This window comes from Alligator sinensis, unplaced genomic scaffold (assembly GCF_000455745.1).
Source record: "Alligator sinensis unplaced genomic scaffold, ASM45574v1 scaffold1295_1, whole genome shotgun sequence".
In the NCBI taxonomy this organism is placed as follows: Eukaryota; Metazoa; Chordata; order Crocodylia; family Alligatoridae; genus Alligator; species Alligator sinensis.
In genome coordinates this window covers 3818234-3835649 of record NW_005841880.1, presented here as the reverse complement: position 1 = coordinate 3835649, position 17416 = coordinate 3818234, and the positions used below count along the sequence as shown (strand labels likewise).

General features: G+C 60.1%; 2 protein-coding genes across 3 annotated transcripts in view; both read left to right on the top strand.

Moving 5' to 3' along the window:
* Positions 1–8207, top strand: part of CREB3L3 (cAMP responsive element binding protein 3 like 3) — a 10111-nt gene extending 1904 nt beyond the window's left edge. Inside the window, exons 2-10 of one of the 2 annotated variants that reach the window (XM_025196577.1) lie at positions 1513–1649; positions 2024–2318; positions 2802–2920; positions 3212–3352; positions 3881–3987; positions 4394–4462; positions 4968–5052; positions 5529–5625; positions 6334–8207. In XM_025196577.1, the coding sequence (XP_025052362.1) occupies positions 1515–1649; positions 2024–2318; positions 2802–2920; positions 3212–3352; positions 3881–3987; positions 4394–4462; positions 4968–5052; positions 5529–5625; positions 6334–6689 (1404 nt within the window). In that variant the 5' untranslated portion in view covers positions 1513–1514 and the 3' untranslated portion in view covers positions 6690–8207. Of the gene's footprint in view, positions 1–1512; positions 1650–2020; positions 2319–2801; positions 2921–3211; positions 3353–3880; positions 3988–4393; positions 4463–4967; positions 5053–5528; positions 5626–6333 lie in introns of both variants that reach the window. The other variant, XM_014516859.2, reaches the window with a different exon arrangement.
* Positions 8208–13614: 5407 nt separating this feature from the next.
* Positions 13615–14718, top strand: LOC102375035 (relaxin-3 receptor 1-like). Its single transcript, XM_025196575.1, has one exon. The coding sequence runs from the start codon at positions 13615–13617 to the stop codon at positions 14716–14718; it is 1104 nt and encodes a 367-aa protein (XP_025052360.1).
* The last annotated feature ends 2698 nt before the right edge of the window (positions 14719–17416 follow it).

The window sequence follows — 17416 nt, the reverse complement described above, 5'->3', positions numbered from 1 at the left end:
TTCCCCCTGCCACTCGGGGGGATTGGCGGGCACAGGCCCTGGCCACACCAGTTCCCTACATCCAGGACTCAACAAGGTGCCTGGCACATGTCCGTTGGCAGGGCTGGGCTGGAGGGAGTCAGGCATTGCCCATTTCCAGAGGCTCAGTGCAGGGCAGGGGTGAGCTGGGGACCCAGCAGGGCAAGACTCATGCTTAGTCCCCTCCAGGGACGCATGAGAGCAGCTGGATGGGACCGTTGTTACATGCAAGTGGGGCACACATTGCTATGGTGCCACTGTCTCATCTCCTTCCCCTCCCCCCCACCCCCAACATGCAAGCCTCTCCCCACCACAGCAGGAAGGAGGAGCAGGCTTTCCCTGCCTCTTAAATGAATGGAGAATCCCCCTTAGGTGCTGGCACTACAGGGACTAAGAAACACAGTCTGGCAATCTGGATTCCACACCTCAGAGGGCACTGGAATGTGCTTGCATACATGTGCACATCCCTCCCCCGCCTACACACACATGCACGTGCAGCCTGGTGTGCGCAAGCACACACATGCACCATTGCACACGCACACACATTGGTGAATGCATGCACCCGACCCAGCAGCTTCTAAGGTGCGGCCCCCTTGGGCAGCCCCCAGTGATACAGCCCTGGGGCAAGGTGAAGGGACGGGAGCACTGGGCAGCTGGTTCCTCCCAGTTGACGGTGCCAGGGTACAGGAGGTTCAGACTGGTAGATAAGCCCGAGGGGCAGAGTCCAGGCGTCACCTGCAAGGAGCTGGGGTAGGGTGGGGTGGGGTGGGGTGGGGAGGGGAGGGACTCTGGGCCCAGCAAGTAAGTCCTCCCCAGGGGGTTGTTTGGGGGGACCCCAAGTAGGGTGGCCATCATAGAGGACAGTCCGGTTGTCCTCTGTCCTTTATTGATACGAAACCGGACACCTTTATGCCCTCTATTTTTCTCTTGAAGAGAAAAATAGAGGACATAAAGGCATCGGGTTTTGTATCAATAGAGGATAGAGCAGCAGAAAACCGGAATGTCCTTTATGATGGCCTCCCTAACCCCAAGCCCCTTTGGCCTGGTGGTTTCCTGCCAGGCCTAGGGCAGGGCCATAGGGAAGGAAGCAGCCTTTGGGCCAGGGCAGAGGGCAGGATTGAAATGCTGGCAAAGGATGGCTTGGGAGGACAGGACCTTTCCAGCCAGGGAGAGAAGCCAGGGCCAGATTAACCTTTTAGTGGGTCCTACACAAGCAAACTCGTGGGCCCCCAACTGAAGATGATATTACTTTTTTCACTCAATAACTTTAATATGTCAAATAAGCACAACTGGGCCCCTTCTTCACTTAGGGCCCTAGGCATGTGCCTAGTTTTCCTATGCGTTAATCTGGCCCTGAGACAAGCAGAGGAAGGAAGGGATCCCGGCAGCAGGGGAATCAGGAGGCCCTCGGTTATATCCCCGAGACCAGCACCGAGTCCCCTGTCCCACCCACCCCCATCCTGAGCTGGCTCACGGTGCTCTCTCCCCCCACAGACATGGCCTCCAGCTGCCAGATGAGCAGCATCAACAGCCTGGAGCTGCTGGACCTGCTGTTTGACCGGCAGGATGGGATCCTTCGCAATGTGGAGTTTGGGGGCCCTGTGGCTGCGTGGCCGGGGCCAGAGGACAGCGTGAGTCCATCCGTTCCCCGCTTGAGTCAGGGCAGGGGCTAGTGCAGGAAGGGGACAGGCACTGGGGGTGTCAGTGAAGCTTTGATCCTCTCCCCCACCCCACTACCCAGTGATCCCTTTGCTTGGAGTCCCTCCAGCTACAGACCAGCCAGAGGAACCCAGGGCACTGGTGCCAGCGGCCCCGCTCCAGCCCCTGGGTGCCCCGGGAATCCCAACTTAGATCCGAGTGCTCCGAGACCCTCCGAATGCTCGTGCTGGGATCACTGGATCCCTTGCTGACTCGCCATCTCCCAGCCTGGCTGGTCCCTGCATGCCGTGGTGGCAGTCAGCTCCTGGTCTCAGCAAGGCCCATTGTCTCTTGTCATCCCCAGCAGCTGCCGGGCAGCCAGGAAAATGAGGATTTCCTCAGCTCCCTCCTGGGCTCTGGGGACTCTGTCTCCGACTCCTCCGCTTGGTCTCCTGCGGCCAGTGACAGCGGCATCTCTGAAGACCCCACCTCCGACCAGCTTGACAGCCCCCCAGGCTACGTGCCCGGCAGCAGCCCAGGCGGCTACTCGGATGGGGGCCACGGCGAGCCCATGTACAGCTACCAGGACTCCTGCCAGGCCCTGCCCATGCTGAAAGTGCCCGTGGCAGACCTGCGGGACTCGGAGGTCTCCATAGACCTGGGTGGGTTCTCCCCAAGAGTCAGGGTGCAGGGGGAGCTGGAGGGAGGTGGAGCTGGGGGGATGGAGCTTGGCTGGGGAGGTGGGAGCTGTGAGATCTGGGGTCCCCTGTGTCACCTGGACTGAGCTGCAGGGACCATGGCACGTGCTGGCAAAGCCTCGTGTCCCCAGCAGGTGGCACCAGCTCCCTGGCTGGCACCGAGAGCCGGGCATGCCAACTGCATCACCTGGCTCCCTGCATGGTGGTGCCCAGCGAGCCTGGAGCATTGACCGGCACAGCTGGTCGTGTTTCCTGCTCGCTGTGCACACAGACAGGCGATGGGACCAGGTGCCAGGCAGGGCCCAGACCCAGTGGCAGGGGAGCCAGGGGAGCCCAGGCGAGCTGGGAGGCAGGACAAATGCCATGGCTAAGCCCCTGGCTGAGGAGCCTGCCAGCTGATCGTCCCCATGCGGGGCACAGGTTGCACTGACAGTGTCTTCATCGCAGACATGTGGAACCCCGGGTTCTTCCCCGAGGACAGCCGGGACCTGCCCGCTCCCAGCCAGCTCCCATCATCCTGCACCCTCACCGTGAAGGACCTGCTGCTGTCCGGCAGCTCGGAGACGGTAGGTGCCTGGCACATCTCCTCCACACCCTTGCCCACCCATCCATCACTCCATCCACCCTCCCTGATACCTCTGCAGCCATCCCTCCATTCCTCCCCCTGTGTCTCTAGGTTTATCTCTCCATCCCTGGTGTCTCTGCATCTACTTGTGCTGCAGCTGTGGGTTGCAGAGGGCAGACTTCCATTGTCCTGCGCCTTGCACAGTCATTCACCCTCCTCCCAGGGAGGAGCACAGGGGCACGGGGTGAAGGGCGCAGCGCTTTGGGGGCATAACGTGTTTGTGGCCTTGCAGCAGCAACAACAACAACAGATGAACCCGGTGCTGCTGAGACAGGGCCCCGGGCACTGCCAGGAGCTGGTCCTGACCGAGGATGAGAAGAAGCTGCTAGCCAAGGAGGGCATGACACTGCCTACCCAGCTGCCCCTCACCAAGGTACAGAGATGCCCAGGTCAGACTGGGAGTTCCCTGCTGAGCTCAGCACTGTGGACTGGGCTGAACTGGGCCCATGAAAGGGACTGGGAGAGGCAGAGGAGACTGTGATGGGGGAGACAGTGTCTGAACAGCCCCTGCGTGGCCAATAGGCAGACCTGGGTGCAGGATGGGCCCAGGCCATTCACATCATCTCCCAAAGCAACTTGCCTTGGGTGTGGGGAGCTCTCTGGGTGACATCTGGGTTTAGAGGGCATGTCCTGTGGGCAAGGGTCTGTACTCCTGGGTCCTCTCACTGTCTTGGTGTGACCTGCAGCGAGTCACAGCCCCTCTCCGTGCCTCAGTTTCCTCTTCACACAGCGATGTTCTCTTTGTGGGGGGAGCTAGGAGACTGCATGGCAGAGCCTCCCATGGGAGAGCCATTGAGTGGCCCAGTGTGTACCACTCTCTAAGGGGAGGAGGTGTAGGGGGACACAGCCAGGGAGCCCCACAGCCAATGCTAATGCCTTGGATTACCCTCGACTCCTGCAGTATGAGGAGCGGGTGCTGAAGAAGATCCGCAGGAAGATCCGGAACAAGCAGTCAGCTCAGGAGAGCCGGAAGAAGAAGAAGGAGTACATCGATGGGCTGGAGACCCGGTGAGGAGTCCCCGTACCCCGCCAGGCCTACAGGTCGGCTTCTTCTATGCTAGTGACAAGAGGCTTCCAGCTGTGCCAGGCTGTGTCTCACTCTGGGCCCAGCACCACGTGCATCATGCAGCCACTTGCCCCAAGGCAGAGCCAGTGTCAATGCAGAACAGGTCCCTGGGCACGTCCATGGGCTCCACACGGTGCCACGGGGTCAGGCCACTCACAGACCAGGAGCAGCACAGCCACAGAACATGGTCCTTTTCCCCCCAGGGCTGAAATCCATGGCTTCTCAGCTGGTACCACCCCACCAGCCAGCTACAGGGGCCTGCCCTTGCACTCTGCAGCCCCCAGCCCATCCCTGCTCCTTCCTTGCCTCCACTGCCGTGACTCACTCCTCTGCTCGGTTCCTCCCCAGGATGTCGGCCTGCACGGCCCAGAACCAGGAGCTGCAGAGGAAGGTGCTGCACCTGGAGAAGCAGAACTCGTAAGTCGTGGCTCCTGCCCGCTGGGGAAGCCGGGCCCGGCTGCTGGGTGGGAGGATAAAAGGGGCTGTGGCTGCCCCCATCTAAACTTGAACACCCAGGATGAGGCAACACAGACAGATTTACCCAGAGACAGGGAGCCTTGAGGCAAAGGTTGTACTTTGCACCCCAGCTGGGGCAGATTTCCCCTGGTTCAAGGGGCTGCATCATGTGGTTGTGGGGTTTTCCCGAGCTCTCCTGCTCCTATGTCCATGGTTCCCGAGACCCCAGTGAACCTGGGTGCTGCATCCCACAGCCCGCTGCCAGGTTCTGACCCATGTCCACCCTGCCCTGAAGCCTGGGTGTAAGGGTGGCATTTTCATTGAGGGCTTTGATCTCCATTTGCCCATACCCAGAGCAATGGGGCTGAGCCTGCTCCCCAGTCCAGAGCCCCACAGATCCTCCCCCAGCAATGAGGCAGTGAGACTTCCACAGCACCCCCATAACCAGGGTCTCTTCCACTCACAGATCCCTGCTGGAGCAGCTGAGAAAGCTGCAGACGCTCGTGGTGCAGTCAAGCAACAAGGCCGCCCAGACAGGCACCTGCATCGTGGTGAGTGATGGGAGCCCCCTTCTCTGCTAACACCCTGGCAGGGCTAGGGGACCCCAGCTGACACCCTGAGGCCCCTCCAGCTCCCTTCCCTGCTCCAGGATCCCCATCTCCAAGTCCCCATGAGACCCCTGATGCCCTCAGCGGCTCCTGCTGGTGACCTCCCCCCTGCCAGCCCCTTGTCTTTTTGGGTGCCTAGAAACTCGAACCGGGGAAGATGAGTCCATTGGTCCATGCTGCTCAACTGAGCAATAAGCTTGTGGGGCCTCAGCTGGGCTGCTGTGAGCATGGCTTCAGAACCAGAAATCTGGGGCCAGAAGGTCCTCGCACACAGCAGTGGTGCCTGGCCAGCGTGGCACACCCCTACAGGGGTCTTGCCAGTGGCCATCTCGCTGAATCAAGTTCCCTCCTCACTGCCCCATAGTGCGGGGAACCAGCTCTCGGGGGTCCCACTGACCTCTGCCTCCCTCATCTTGCAGGTCTTGCTACTCTCCTTTGCCCTGATCGTGTTCCCCTCCATCAGCCCCTTTGCCCACAACAAGGCAGAGACTAGCAGTGACTTTGGGCCGGTGAGAGGTGAGTGTCAGCCGTGTGCAGAGCACAAAAGCAGACCGCACACCCTGCCCCCTGACTCCAGAGATCCCAGGTGGGAAGACCTCTTTGCTGTGCATGCAGCTGGGAGACAGGAGAACCAGCTTAGTTCCTCCATGCCTCAGTTTCCCTGTCTGTCAGATGAGGTTGATAGTAATGTTGTGAGTGTTTCTGAAGAGGAGTGGGGCTGATGTTACCCTCTGCCCCTTTCCAAGGGATGCCGTGCTGCGGAGAGGCTGTCTGTCCCATAGAGTGAAAGACCACAGTCCTGGCTGAGCTAATTAACAATCTCTTGGTCAGTTTTTGGCTGGTATTAACCCCAGAGTGCTCTCTTAATCCCATCCCACCTCACCTCTCTCAAGTCCTCCTGTAGCTTGAATGGGGACAGGATTGCTTTTCACTTCCTGTCCTAAAGTTTCCCCGTTGTACAATTAAGCAACTGCTGAATGCCACCCCAAAGGCGACTGCATTTCAGTACTGGGCCAGCTATAGCTGCGTGCACTGTTAGACAGCTTTCTCTGTTCTTCCCCAGAAGTGGCTGCATTGTGGTGCTGAGTGAGGCAGTCCCTGTGCTCTGTAAGGGGCTGGGTAACTCTCCCAATTACAGAGAGAAGGGCAGGGAGGGATCAGTGATGGGCAGCTGTTCACGGGAGCTCTGCTGATGGATCTGGTGTCCCCCCTGCCCCATGGCAGTGTTCTCCAGGTCTCTCCACAATGACGACTCCTCCCGTGTGGTCTATGCGCTGGGGAAGGATGGTGAGGAGAGACCCAAGGAGCCGGAGAAGCCCCTGTGGACAGAGTATGCCGAGGAGAAAGAGCCCAAGCGCCAGGGTGCCCTCCGCAAATTCCTTAGCAGCCACCTGCTGCCTGAGCCGGCAGCAGAGACCACGCTGAGCAACGGGACCGAGGCCCTGCCCCAGGACGGACACTCAGACTTGGAGGGGCTGAGCCATGATGACCCTGTTGTTGGGCACGGCCTGGCCTCACTGGCCTGGACAGATCCCGGGCAGCCCAGCCAGGTGGTGCTGGAGCCAGCTGAGGAGCTGTGAGCACCAGCCCCTGTCTCCCTACCACATCAGCAGGGACTGAAGGAGGGCATGAGTGGGAGGGCTGGGGCCTCATTCTGGGCCTGCTAGGGTTGGGGCTGGGGCTGGGCAGGGGGGCAGGATGCGGGTATGTAGAGAGGGTGGAGAAACAGAGATACAGAAGGGGGGTTAGATGCATCTGTCTTCTGAGTGACATTAGCTGGCTCTCCAGCTGTAGACACCAAGCAGTGGTTACCTGGGGAGCTTACCCAGCCCTGCCTTGGGCAGTCACCATTTGACCCAAAACCACAGGGACAGAAGATGCACAAGGTGGATGGCACCAATGTACCCATGCACCAGCACAGGCCAAGCAGGGTCACTGCTTACCAGTGTGGGAAAGCCATCACACCCTGCTGGGCATCCTGGCCAGGAGCTTTCCTCCCTGCTTGGTTCATCTGCACCCCCCTCCCTGGGTTCCCTCCCGGCAGCTGCCATTTGCGGACCCTTCTCTCAGTCCCAGCCCCTTGGCACCTGCATGCACAGCCCAAAGTCGCAGCAAGGACCTGGGGAGTGGGCTGGAAGCTGGACCCCAGCGTGCCTTGGACGTGCTTTCACTTCCCTGTCCACTCTCTGGTCAGCCTGTGGCCCAGAAGGGATGCAGTGTGGTTTGGGATTGACCCAGAGGCAGCGGGGACCAGATGCAGCATGGGATGTGCAGGTTCCAAGTGGGAGCTGGGGATGGGGCTGGAAATGCATAGGGGTGTCTTCCCCCAAGGGAGAGCAAGGGAAGGGCAAGAGGGAGGGGGACCTATGACATGGCTCAGGGGCTGGAAGGCCTGGGGCAGGGGGAACTCCCCTGGCCTTCCCACTCCTAGGCCAGTTATCTGGGGCTTGCTGAGGAAATGGAGAGAGAGAGCTGGAGGAGTCTGTCCGGCTCAGAGCAGGGCTGGGGGTGGCATCCGAAGGCCCTGCATGCTCATGAATCTAGCTGAGCAGCATGGACTGCACCTGACAGCTGAGATGCACCCGGGGCAGGAGCTGTCTGCTCCGAGCGGAGCCAGTGCAAGGAGTTGAGTGATCGTAGAGCTTGAGGGGGGGGTGTACGTTTGACAGGCAGCCTGTGTGTGTATGATGCTGTGTGTGTGTGAGGCTGTGTGCGTGTGGGATGGTGTGTGTGAGGCTGTGCATGCTTGGGAATGAGAGAAAAGAGCTGGGTGTGAGTGAGAATGGGAGCACGGGGGTAAAAGTGTGTGTGTGTGTGTGTGTGTGTACACCTCAATGCTCCTCAGGGCTCCCATCCCACACACAACCTTACAACCGGGGGCTGTCCCCCACTCCCCTACATGGAAGGAGACCCCCTAGACTAGCTTGGGATGACCTGCCTGCTTTTGAGCCCCCCCCCTGCGGCTCCACAACAGCCTTGGGTATCTGGGATGTTCTGTGGTTCTCTTGGTTTAGTTTATGCTTGGGGTTATTTTTTGTGTTTTCTCTTTTTTAAGCTTGCATGCGCGGCCTCTAATACAGTATTTTGGAACAATGTGATACGGGCTTTGGCTTGGGGGCAGGGCAGGGGAGGGGGCCGGGTGGGAGAGTGGAAGGGCATGGGAGTCTCGGTGGATGCGAGTGGAGACATGGAGTGGAGGTTCCTCCCTAGCTTGCTCTGCCCTCGCTGGCCCTGGTGCTGACAGCAACCAGGCCATGGCAGTGTGCCCTTCTGTGTACAGAGTGCATGGCTACCCAGGCCCTGGCTACTGCTGTAATGTTATAATGGGCTGCACACCAGGTGCAATTAACCCTTCCACCCCAGGGTGGTGACACCCTAGTGCTGTGTGCAACCCCTGCCCTTGTCTTCACATCCGCACTCGGGGCCTGAAGAATTAACTCGGTTTGCAACACCCCCTGGGATCCAGCTGGAGACAAATGCAGCCAGGGGAATGTCGGGGTGCCCTTCTGCATGGCAAGACCACAGCTGCACTCCCGGAGCCCCCGGGCTGCATCGGAGCTATAGGTTCACTTACAGCAGCTAATGCCTCTTGGGAATGGTCTGGTCCTTGACAGCTGAGGCGTGATTGATGCATGCCCAGGCTTCCCAGCCAGGGGCATCTCCATCCCAGGACACAGCAGGGACGCACTAAATGCTCCCAGCGTGATGCCAGAGCCACCCCCAGCTCCACCAGTCCCCCAGCAAGGCCAGCCCCATGACCCACAGAGAGCAGGTGACATCCCTGTATGAGATCTTGGGGTGGAAGAGACTCAGCTCCAGCTGTTTTTGCCGAACTCTGGGCACCAACTTGCACGTAGCCTCTTGATCTCCTTCAATCAGGCCAGGGTGCCCTGGGCTCCACTCAAGGGCTCTGGCCCAGGCATCTGCAGCTGATGCCCTGGGCTAGTGTCTGTGTCTCAGCTCCTCTCAGCCATGCTGCCCTGCTTCACTTCCCCATCCACTTGCCAGCCCCCCACGTTGAGAGTCCATCTCTTGCACTGCTGATAGCTCCACCCTGCTTCGCCCTTGCACCCATGTCTGGCCAGGTGCCCACCCTGGCATTAGGCCCTCCTGCCCTGCTCCAGGCCCACCCTCACCGCCTGGCACAGGGACTGACACTTGTCACTGGTTTCAATTCCTTGTGAAGGGAGAAGCAAAGTAGCGGGGAAACACTCCCAGCGGCTCCCACCACTCGCTGGGCCTCCTGCTGCAGGCAGCATGTGAAGATGTTCTGCTTCATGTCATTCAGCCCTCAAAGTGTGCCCTGACCCCCGGCCCTACCTGACTCAGCCCAAGACCATGGAGTGGACGGGGGCACAGAGAAAGGGGACAGGTGTCTGTGTGTGTGGATGAGGATGAGGATGTGGTTCATGAGTCCCAGTTGCTGCTTCTCTAGGCAGAAGGTGCGATCCCAGGCATCCCAGCCACGCTCCTGGCTCAGGTCACAGTCACCTTGTCAAGCAAATTCTCTGCACTTCTCTAGAGATCCTGGCATTGTGCTCCTCCCCAGATGCAGCTGCATTTCAGCAGTAGGAAAGAGAGGGTAAGGGGAACAGCTGCATTTCAGCAGTAGGAAAGAGAGGGTGTGGGGACCCCCCTACCACTCAGGCCTGTGTCAGTCCATATAGCTGCCCTGGGAGGTGCTTTTTTTCCCTTTCCAACTGGCTGGAAATTGGACTGCAGCTCTCACAGGGCCAGTGCTCTGCTCCTATGCATCCATCCTCCATCAGGTGAGGCCATTTAGGCAACACAGGAGGTAACCATGCCTGGCAGGGCTGTGGGAGGATGCTGGCTGGCTGGTGGTAGCACTTTCCCTTTGGTGCCTGATGGAGTCTGCCAGAGACACTGGAGAGCATCAAGACAGATGAGTGTGAGGCTTGTTCTCCCCTGTTAAGGGGAAGATGTGACCAGGCAGGATAGGGGTGGGGAGCCAGGAGATAATGAGGCCTTATCAGCCCTGTCTTCCTGCAGGAGCAGCTGCCAAGATCAGAGCCAGTGGCCTGAGGAAGGTGTGGGGCACCAGGGAGGAGTGACTCCCTGAGCCGTGGGTGGAGGAAGATGGGTTTCGTAGGCACGGCAATCTTAGCCAGGCGGGCGTGGGGCCCTCTGATCCGCCCCAATGGCTAGGGGGCAAATCCCGCCCACAGAAATGCCAGTTCCCAGTAGCCATGCTCTACGGGGAAAATAAAAGCCGATTAAAATGCATCAGCAGGCAACCCTGTAATTAGTGCCCGGGATGAGCTGTGCAAGGGCTCGGCTTGGTTTCGGAGTGGCTGCCAGTTGCTTCTGGGGGCTGACGAGGAGATGAGCACCAATTTGCAAGCCATCATTGATTTTTGCAGTGAAGTGCAGGCAGCTCATTCATATTCCGGGCAGAGGGCACAAGGCACTGGAGTGTGCTGGAGCACGGTCTGGAGGGGCCAAGCACACGGGGTGGGAGAGGGCTGTGATCTTTGCAAGGGAGAGCTCCAGCACAGGCGCCAGCCAGGATGTGCTGCAGGGCAAAACGCCAGCACATATGAACTCCCCGTTGCTGTAAGCACTGGGAGGCAGGGATGGGAGACAGCATCACCCATCCATCCATCCATCCTCCTGGCGCTGCTGGACAACAGAGGTGTTCAGCGGAGTGGGGCTATGGGGGTCTCGAAGGGGATTCTGGCTGCGCTGGGGCTTGCCAGGTCAGTGGCAAGAGTTGAGCTCATTCATGAAGCCTCTACGCAGGCTCCCTCGCAACCATGCAAAGCACCCATGCCTGCCCCAAGGCATCTCAGTGTGCCTCCCTGATCCAGCCCACCCCTGGGCTTGCAGACGGAAGGGAAAATTTCACCCTTTTATGTCTCACCCGAGCTCTCCCCTCCCAGCAAAGAATTTGCAAAGTCCTTCTGCAAACAAGACCTGCTCAGCAGGCCCTGTGATTGCAATTGCATGCAAATGAGTCCACCTGGAAATTTGCTTGGCACCAGAAAGGGATTAGAGACACCTGAAGCCATCTCTGCTCCCTGACCGGCCTGCCAACATAAACCACCAGAGCACCGGGGCTGCAAAATGCCAGTGGGCTGGGGTCAGCTCGGTGCTTTGCTCATGAGACGGGCTCCTTCCTTTCAGGGCGGTGGAGAGCCTGGCTCAGGGAGCAGACACCGAGGGCTCCAACTCAGCCCTTGCAGAGAGCTGGTCCTCGCTGTGTCCCTGCCATCCTGTGCACATCTTTCTCTGATGGCTCCAGGGGGGTTAAGCTGTGCCCAGCTCTCACTGGACCCCTCACGGGGCAGATTTCACCCCATGGCACTTACATGACATGGTTTGACTTGTGTCCCTTGATTGGAGGGATCCACATGGTTAATCACCAGCATCTCCTACAGGGGAATCTATCCAGCGTGGGGGTGGCTTGTGCTGCACGTACAAGCATCTCGGCTCCAAACCCAGCCATGGCTGGGGGTATGTCTGTCATGACACAAAGAGCGAGCAGAGAGAGCAAGGCAGCGGGAGAGGGAGCAATGTGCCCAAGGGCAGCGGGGAAGGTAGTGGCGGAGGTGGGAGAGGCAGGCAGGGCTCTGCCGCCCACTGCCACCAACAGAGCGTCTCCCTTGCTCAGGTCCAGACGTGCGCTGAATTTCCACCGGTTCTCTCTGCTGGCTGCTCAGCTCGCCTCGGGAGAGCCTCCCGGTGCCCGCTCTGTCCGTGCAAACAGACTCTCCGGCGGGTGTCACCTCTGCTTAGAGCCACGACACAGCTGGAAGGGGGGCAAGAGGGTGCTTATTGATGTACCAAATTAAATGGTGACGGCGGCTAGACTGAACGCAACAGGCAGCCAGCCATGCACCTGCCGCCAGCTGGGAACTCCCAGCCCAACCCCGTCCTCCCCCCGCCCTGGGCCTGAGCCTAACAAGGTGCTGTGCATCAGCTGTGCCTCTGGCCTCTGGATCTGGCCCTTGACCTCAGGATCCGGCCTTGCATGTTCCACACCTGGGGACTGCGTTGGGGAAGCATCTCTCTGGGAGCGGTGGAGCTGACAGCACGTAGCAAGCAGCGGGACACTTGAGAGCGGAGGGCAGCAGGTGATGCTAGCCCAAGAGGAGAGCGAACGTGGGTTTGTGATATGCCAGGTGGAAGATTTAAAGTGTCCAGAGAGCAGTGGGTGCTGGCCCAGAGGATCTTGCTGCTGGCAACGGAGTTGGCTTAAAGGATCAGTTTGGGTTGAAACCCCTGCCCCTGGTGAGTTTGCTCTATTTAATTCTGACTCTTAACAGCATGTCCGTTCAGACAGCTGGACTTCCGGAAGGGCTGGACGTCGGGACACCCAGCGCCAGGCTGCCGGAGTTCAACCTCTCTTGGCCAAATGCTCGTGGTCTTGGCTGGTCTGGGGAAGACGCAGGCTGATTTCTAGGGTGGAAGCTCTGTGGACCTGAGCCTTTTATGGCTGCTGTAAGAACCAGGGGGCAGGGCCTCTGGGCTGTGCATGTGCGTACAGCTCCGAGCGCAGTGAGGTCCCGGTAGAGGATGAGGACTCCCAGGCCCTACTGTCAGACAGAGATGACAACAGAGGCAGGGCTGTGGGCACCAGCCATGTGCCCAGTGGAAGGCTGCACTGTCCAGGGGACCCTTACCGAGAACCTGCCCCTCTTGCTTCCTCTGTCCTCATCCCACCCAGAATCCACCCAGATGTCCCGTGTGACCCGGAGCAAGGCCATGGGGCCCAGAGCACCAGAGGCATGCAGGTCTCAACTTCCACTGCAGTCCAGGGGACTTAGGCACCTGCATAGCACTCTGGCACCTACAAACCTACGTACCCAGACCTTAGTCACTCATATCTAGGACCTTACAATAGGGGTCATAGCACTTCCCTACCTCCCTGGGGAGCTCTGAAGTTAAATGCATTCAAGGTCCCCAAAAAGATCACCATGAAGGGAGGCAAAGGATCAGAAGGGAAGCAGAGGCGCCTGGCAGGAGAGCTCCCCCGGGCTGGTCCTGCGTGGGGAGAGGGCTGCTGTTCCATTCAGTGCTGAGCGCAACGTGATGCTGCTCTCAGCTGCGGGGTCTGGAAGCTGCAGGGACACAACTTCAGCGCAGGTCCTGCTCTGAACCAGCACCACGCTACAGCTGCCTTCTCCCCTGCTGCCATCTCCCCTCCTGCTTCCCTGCAAAGGGAGGGAGGGAGCACATGGGAGAGGAAAGGAAGAAAGCGTTCCCCAGGATCAGACCGCAGCAGAGCTGCTCCGGTGCTGTTGCCAGGCATGGCAGGGAGGGGGCTACGTGCAGCCAGATGAAAACCCAGCGGTGCTGACAGAATGGATCAGAAACTTATTGGAAGCAGCTCAAAGCCGAGGCTGGCACAGCGCAGGTGGAGAGGGGCCCTGGCACGCTCTGGCTGAGCCCCACCGGCCGGGGTCGTGCTCAGCATGCTGCGGCTCCTGCAGGGAAGGTGAGCAGAAGCCCGGCACAAGCGTGTCCGTGCAGGACTGTTGCAGGATGGAGGAGAAACTCCACGCCGTCGGCAGCAGAAACATCTCCAATCACAGCCTGGGGGACCTGAGCTCCTTCCTGCCCCCCGACAGCACCAAGGCCGCTCGCATTGCCATAGCTGTGATCTACTCTATCATCTGTGCCCTGGGTGTGGTGGGCAACGCGCTGGTGCTCTTCTTGTTGGGCTCAAGGCGCCGGGGGAAGATGTCCAGCATGATGTTCTTCGTGCTCAACTTGGCAGCCACTGACTTCCAGTTTGTCCTCACCTTGCCCTTCTGGGCTGTGGACATGGCCCTGGACTTCAGCTGGCCCTTTGGCAAGCTCATGTGCAAGCTGGTGTCCTCGGTGTCCGCTATGAACATGTACGCCAGCGTCTTCTTCCTCACCGCCATGAGTGTGGCCCGCTACTGCTCTGTCGTGTCCTCCCTCAAGGCCAAGGAAGGCTCTGCCTCCCGGTGCCACGCCAAGCTGGCCAGCGCTGTCATCTGGGTCTCTACAGCCATTGCTACCCTGCCACATGCCGTCTTTTCCACCACCCATGCGGTCTCCGGGGACGAGCTCTGCCTAGTCAAGTTCCCGGAGCTGGAGGACATCGACCCCCAGGTCTTGTTGGGCTTGTACCAGACCCAGAAGGTCTTGCTGGGCTTTGTCATCCCTCTGGCCATCATCTTGGCCTCCTACATCCTCCTCCTCCGCTTTCTGAGCCGGATGAAGACGAGCCGCAGCCACCCCCGCAGGAGGTCCCGGGTCACCAAGTTGGTCACTGTCGTGGTGCTCACCTTCTTCCTCTGCTGGCTCCCCAATCAGGCGCTGACGGCCTGGGGCATCTTCATCAAGTTCAACCTGGTGCCCTTCACCGAGGCCTTCTATGCCGCCCAGGCCTATGTCTTCCCCGTCACCGTGTGCCTGGCTCATGCCAACAGCTGCCTCAATCCCGTCCTCTACTGCCTGGTGAGGAGGGAGTTCCAGGAGGCGCTCAAGGGACTCTTGCACAAGGTAACCCCCTCCTTCAGCCGGCGCACTGGCCAAGCCCCCCCGCCAGCCGAGCCTGGTGTCCCCAGCTCTGCCCCTGGAGAAGGAGCTGCCTCAGCCCCTGGGCTGCACCTGTGAGACTCCATGCAGCTCCTGACGGTCTATCTACCCCCGGTACATGCTGCCCACTTGCTTCTCCTCCATGCTTGCCAGCTTCTGGAAGGGATGCCGGGCTGGCCTTGAGCACATGCCCAGCCCGGCACCTGGGCTTTGCCATGGGCATACTCAATGGCACTCACTCAGGGTGGCATGCAAGTGGCTTTGCTGCCTCCTTAGCATACATGAGGCCAGAGTGAGCGGCGGGGCCAGCTTCCAGCAGTGCAGGCCTGCCCTTAGACAGCCCGGGGGAGCCCCGGACACCTGCTGGGTTTCTTTTCTGCCTCTGCTGCCGACCTTCAGCAAATCCCCTCTCCATCGCCGTGCTCCCATCTCGCTTCCACCTGTCTCGTCTCTTTGGAGTGTGAGCTCTCCGGGGCAGGGCAGCATCTTGCTCTCTGTACGTGCAGCGCCCGGCCCGCTGGGGCATCCATCTCATGGGGAACAGCTCCCACAATAAACACCAGGACAGCTGGCCCAGGGACTGCCTTTTATTGCGAGCGTGTCCCACAGCAGGGCCCAGGTCCCAGTAGCTCCACTTGCCAAAGGAAAGATCACTGACAGCCTAGATCGAGTTGGGACGGGCAAGGGGGGCGCGAATGGAGAACGTGGGGGTGGCTGGTGGAGCCTAGGCTGCGTGCAGAAAGCTCCAGCTGCTGGAGCCCTGGGATCACATCAGTCCCAGCTGGTTTGGGAAAGAAAAGAGGAGACAAAGCTCTGGTCGGCTCCAGCAGCGGGGCCCTGTGGATGGGGGGTTTCATGGGGGGGTGCTCAGGTGCTGGCTGCCCCGGGGCTGGCAGCCTCCAGCCAGGCCTGTGCGGGTCCAGCCAGAGCACCTGGTGATCTCAGCGCCCCTGGCTCTGGCTGAGGTCCAGCAGCAGCTGGCATCTCCCTCAGATCAGCATCTGGACTCAGCCTGGGCTCCCTTTGGGCTGGACATGGAGCAGCTAACTCAAGCCAGCCCGGTCCCTCTGCCTGGGTACACATAAGGAGCAGGGCCTTATCCTGGCACCTTTGGGGCTGGGCTGGAGAAGCCAGGTCCCCAGAATTAGCATTAGCTCTGGTTTGCCGGGTGCAGATCAGAGAGACAACACCTCCAGATCAGGGCGAGACCCAAATGTCAGCTGGGTCTCAGTATGGATGAGCTGCCGTCTGCACCGCCCACGCCGCGCTGTGAACTTTCCCTATCGCCCCATCGTGCTTTAGCCGAGGGAGACAAAGGGCTGTCCCTGGCCACGACCCAGCCTGCCAGCGGGGCTGATCGGTATCGAGTCTTGCTGCCAGGCTTATCGACAGTCCCAGTGCTGCTTGCTGCCGCTGGGAAAATACCAGCCCGGCCCACCTGGCTGAAAGGCCCTGTCCAACTCCCCTTCCACAGCGCGCTGCCACTGTGCCCCATCGCCAACCGGGTGGGGAAGCCTTGGCACCCCCTCTTGCCAGCAGGGGCAACACCAGGAAAGCAGAGCAGGCTTTGCCAGGCTCCAGGGCTGGGGTGGGGAGAAGGGTGAGGCAGGGTCATCCACCCCACACGGCTCTGCTCCCAGGGAGTAAAACAGGGGTCACACAGTAGATCAGGCCTGGAGCTCTCCTGGGTGCGGAGCCCAGCCCAAGCCCCTGCTGCCCCCTGCCACACCATGCCACTTGTGCAAACAGCAGCATCCAGAGCAGGCAGGATGACTTGGACCTGGGATCCAAGCTTGTTCCCTAGGCTCTGCTAGATGCCTCACCCCCAAATACCTCACATAGCCCCTCCGGGTTGGCCCTGGAGTCTGATAGCAGCATCCAAGTCCCCACAAGCCCTGATCTCAACTAGGACACGGTCATTAGCACAAAGAGCAGCTCACCCACAGTCAGGCCAGCTGCGGGTAGAAGCCAGAAGCCTCTGATGCCAGCCCCAGCTCACCTAGCAGCTCACACCAGCTCCTCTCTGCAGACATGGAGAGAGGGGCCATGGCATTGGCAGAGTTGGCTAGCTGGTGGCCCATCCTCCCAGCCTACAGCCCCTGGCATCAGGATGACTCAGCTGCAATGCCCAGGCTGCCATGCTCCATGCAAGGCAGGGGCCAATCCCCAATGGGCACTCACTGCTCTGCCACTGACTCCTGTGTGCCCCTGGGCAAGTCACGCAGCTGCTCTGCAGAGAATCAGGGCATCCACGGTGGGGAGCAGCTCGCCTGCCCAGCTGGCAGGAGGCAGGGGCAGGGGCAAGAACGAAAGGCATGGGCGAAGGCCTGAGCCAATCGCCAGCCCCGCTTCCTGCCCCAGCTCCCAGCACCTGCTCCAGCCTGGGTGCAGGCCAGGCCAGCCAAGTCCCTCATTTCTCTAGGATACTGCAGACACCAGGCCCGGCTGTTGGGGCTTGGGCTCTCATGGGATTATCCCAGATTGGGACTCCCTTTGCAGCAGGTGCACTGATAAGCCAAGCCCTGCACCAGATCGGAGGCCTGTGTCTTGCTGCCTTCAGCGGCAGGTGACACCAGCCCCTTGAGAACTGGCAAACTCGGCCCATAGATTGCAGCCCCCGGGCTGGCGGTGGCTCTGGTCAGCTGTGCTTGCGGGACGGCATCCCAGTGTGGGGGAAAGGAGGGGTGGTGAGTCTGCTGCAAAGTGACAGGCAGCCCCAGGGGTGACAGCGATCTCATTGGGGCTCTGGCAATCTGGGTTTGACAGACGCCGTCAG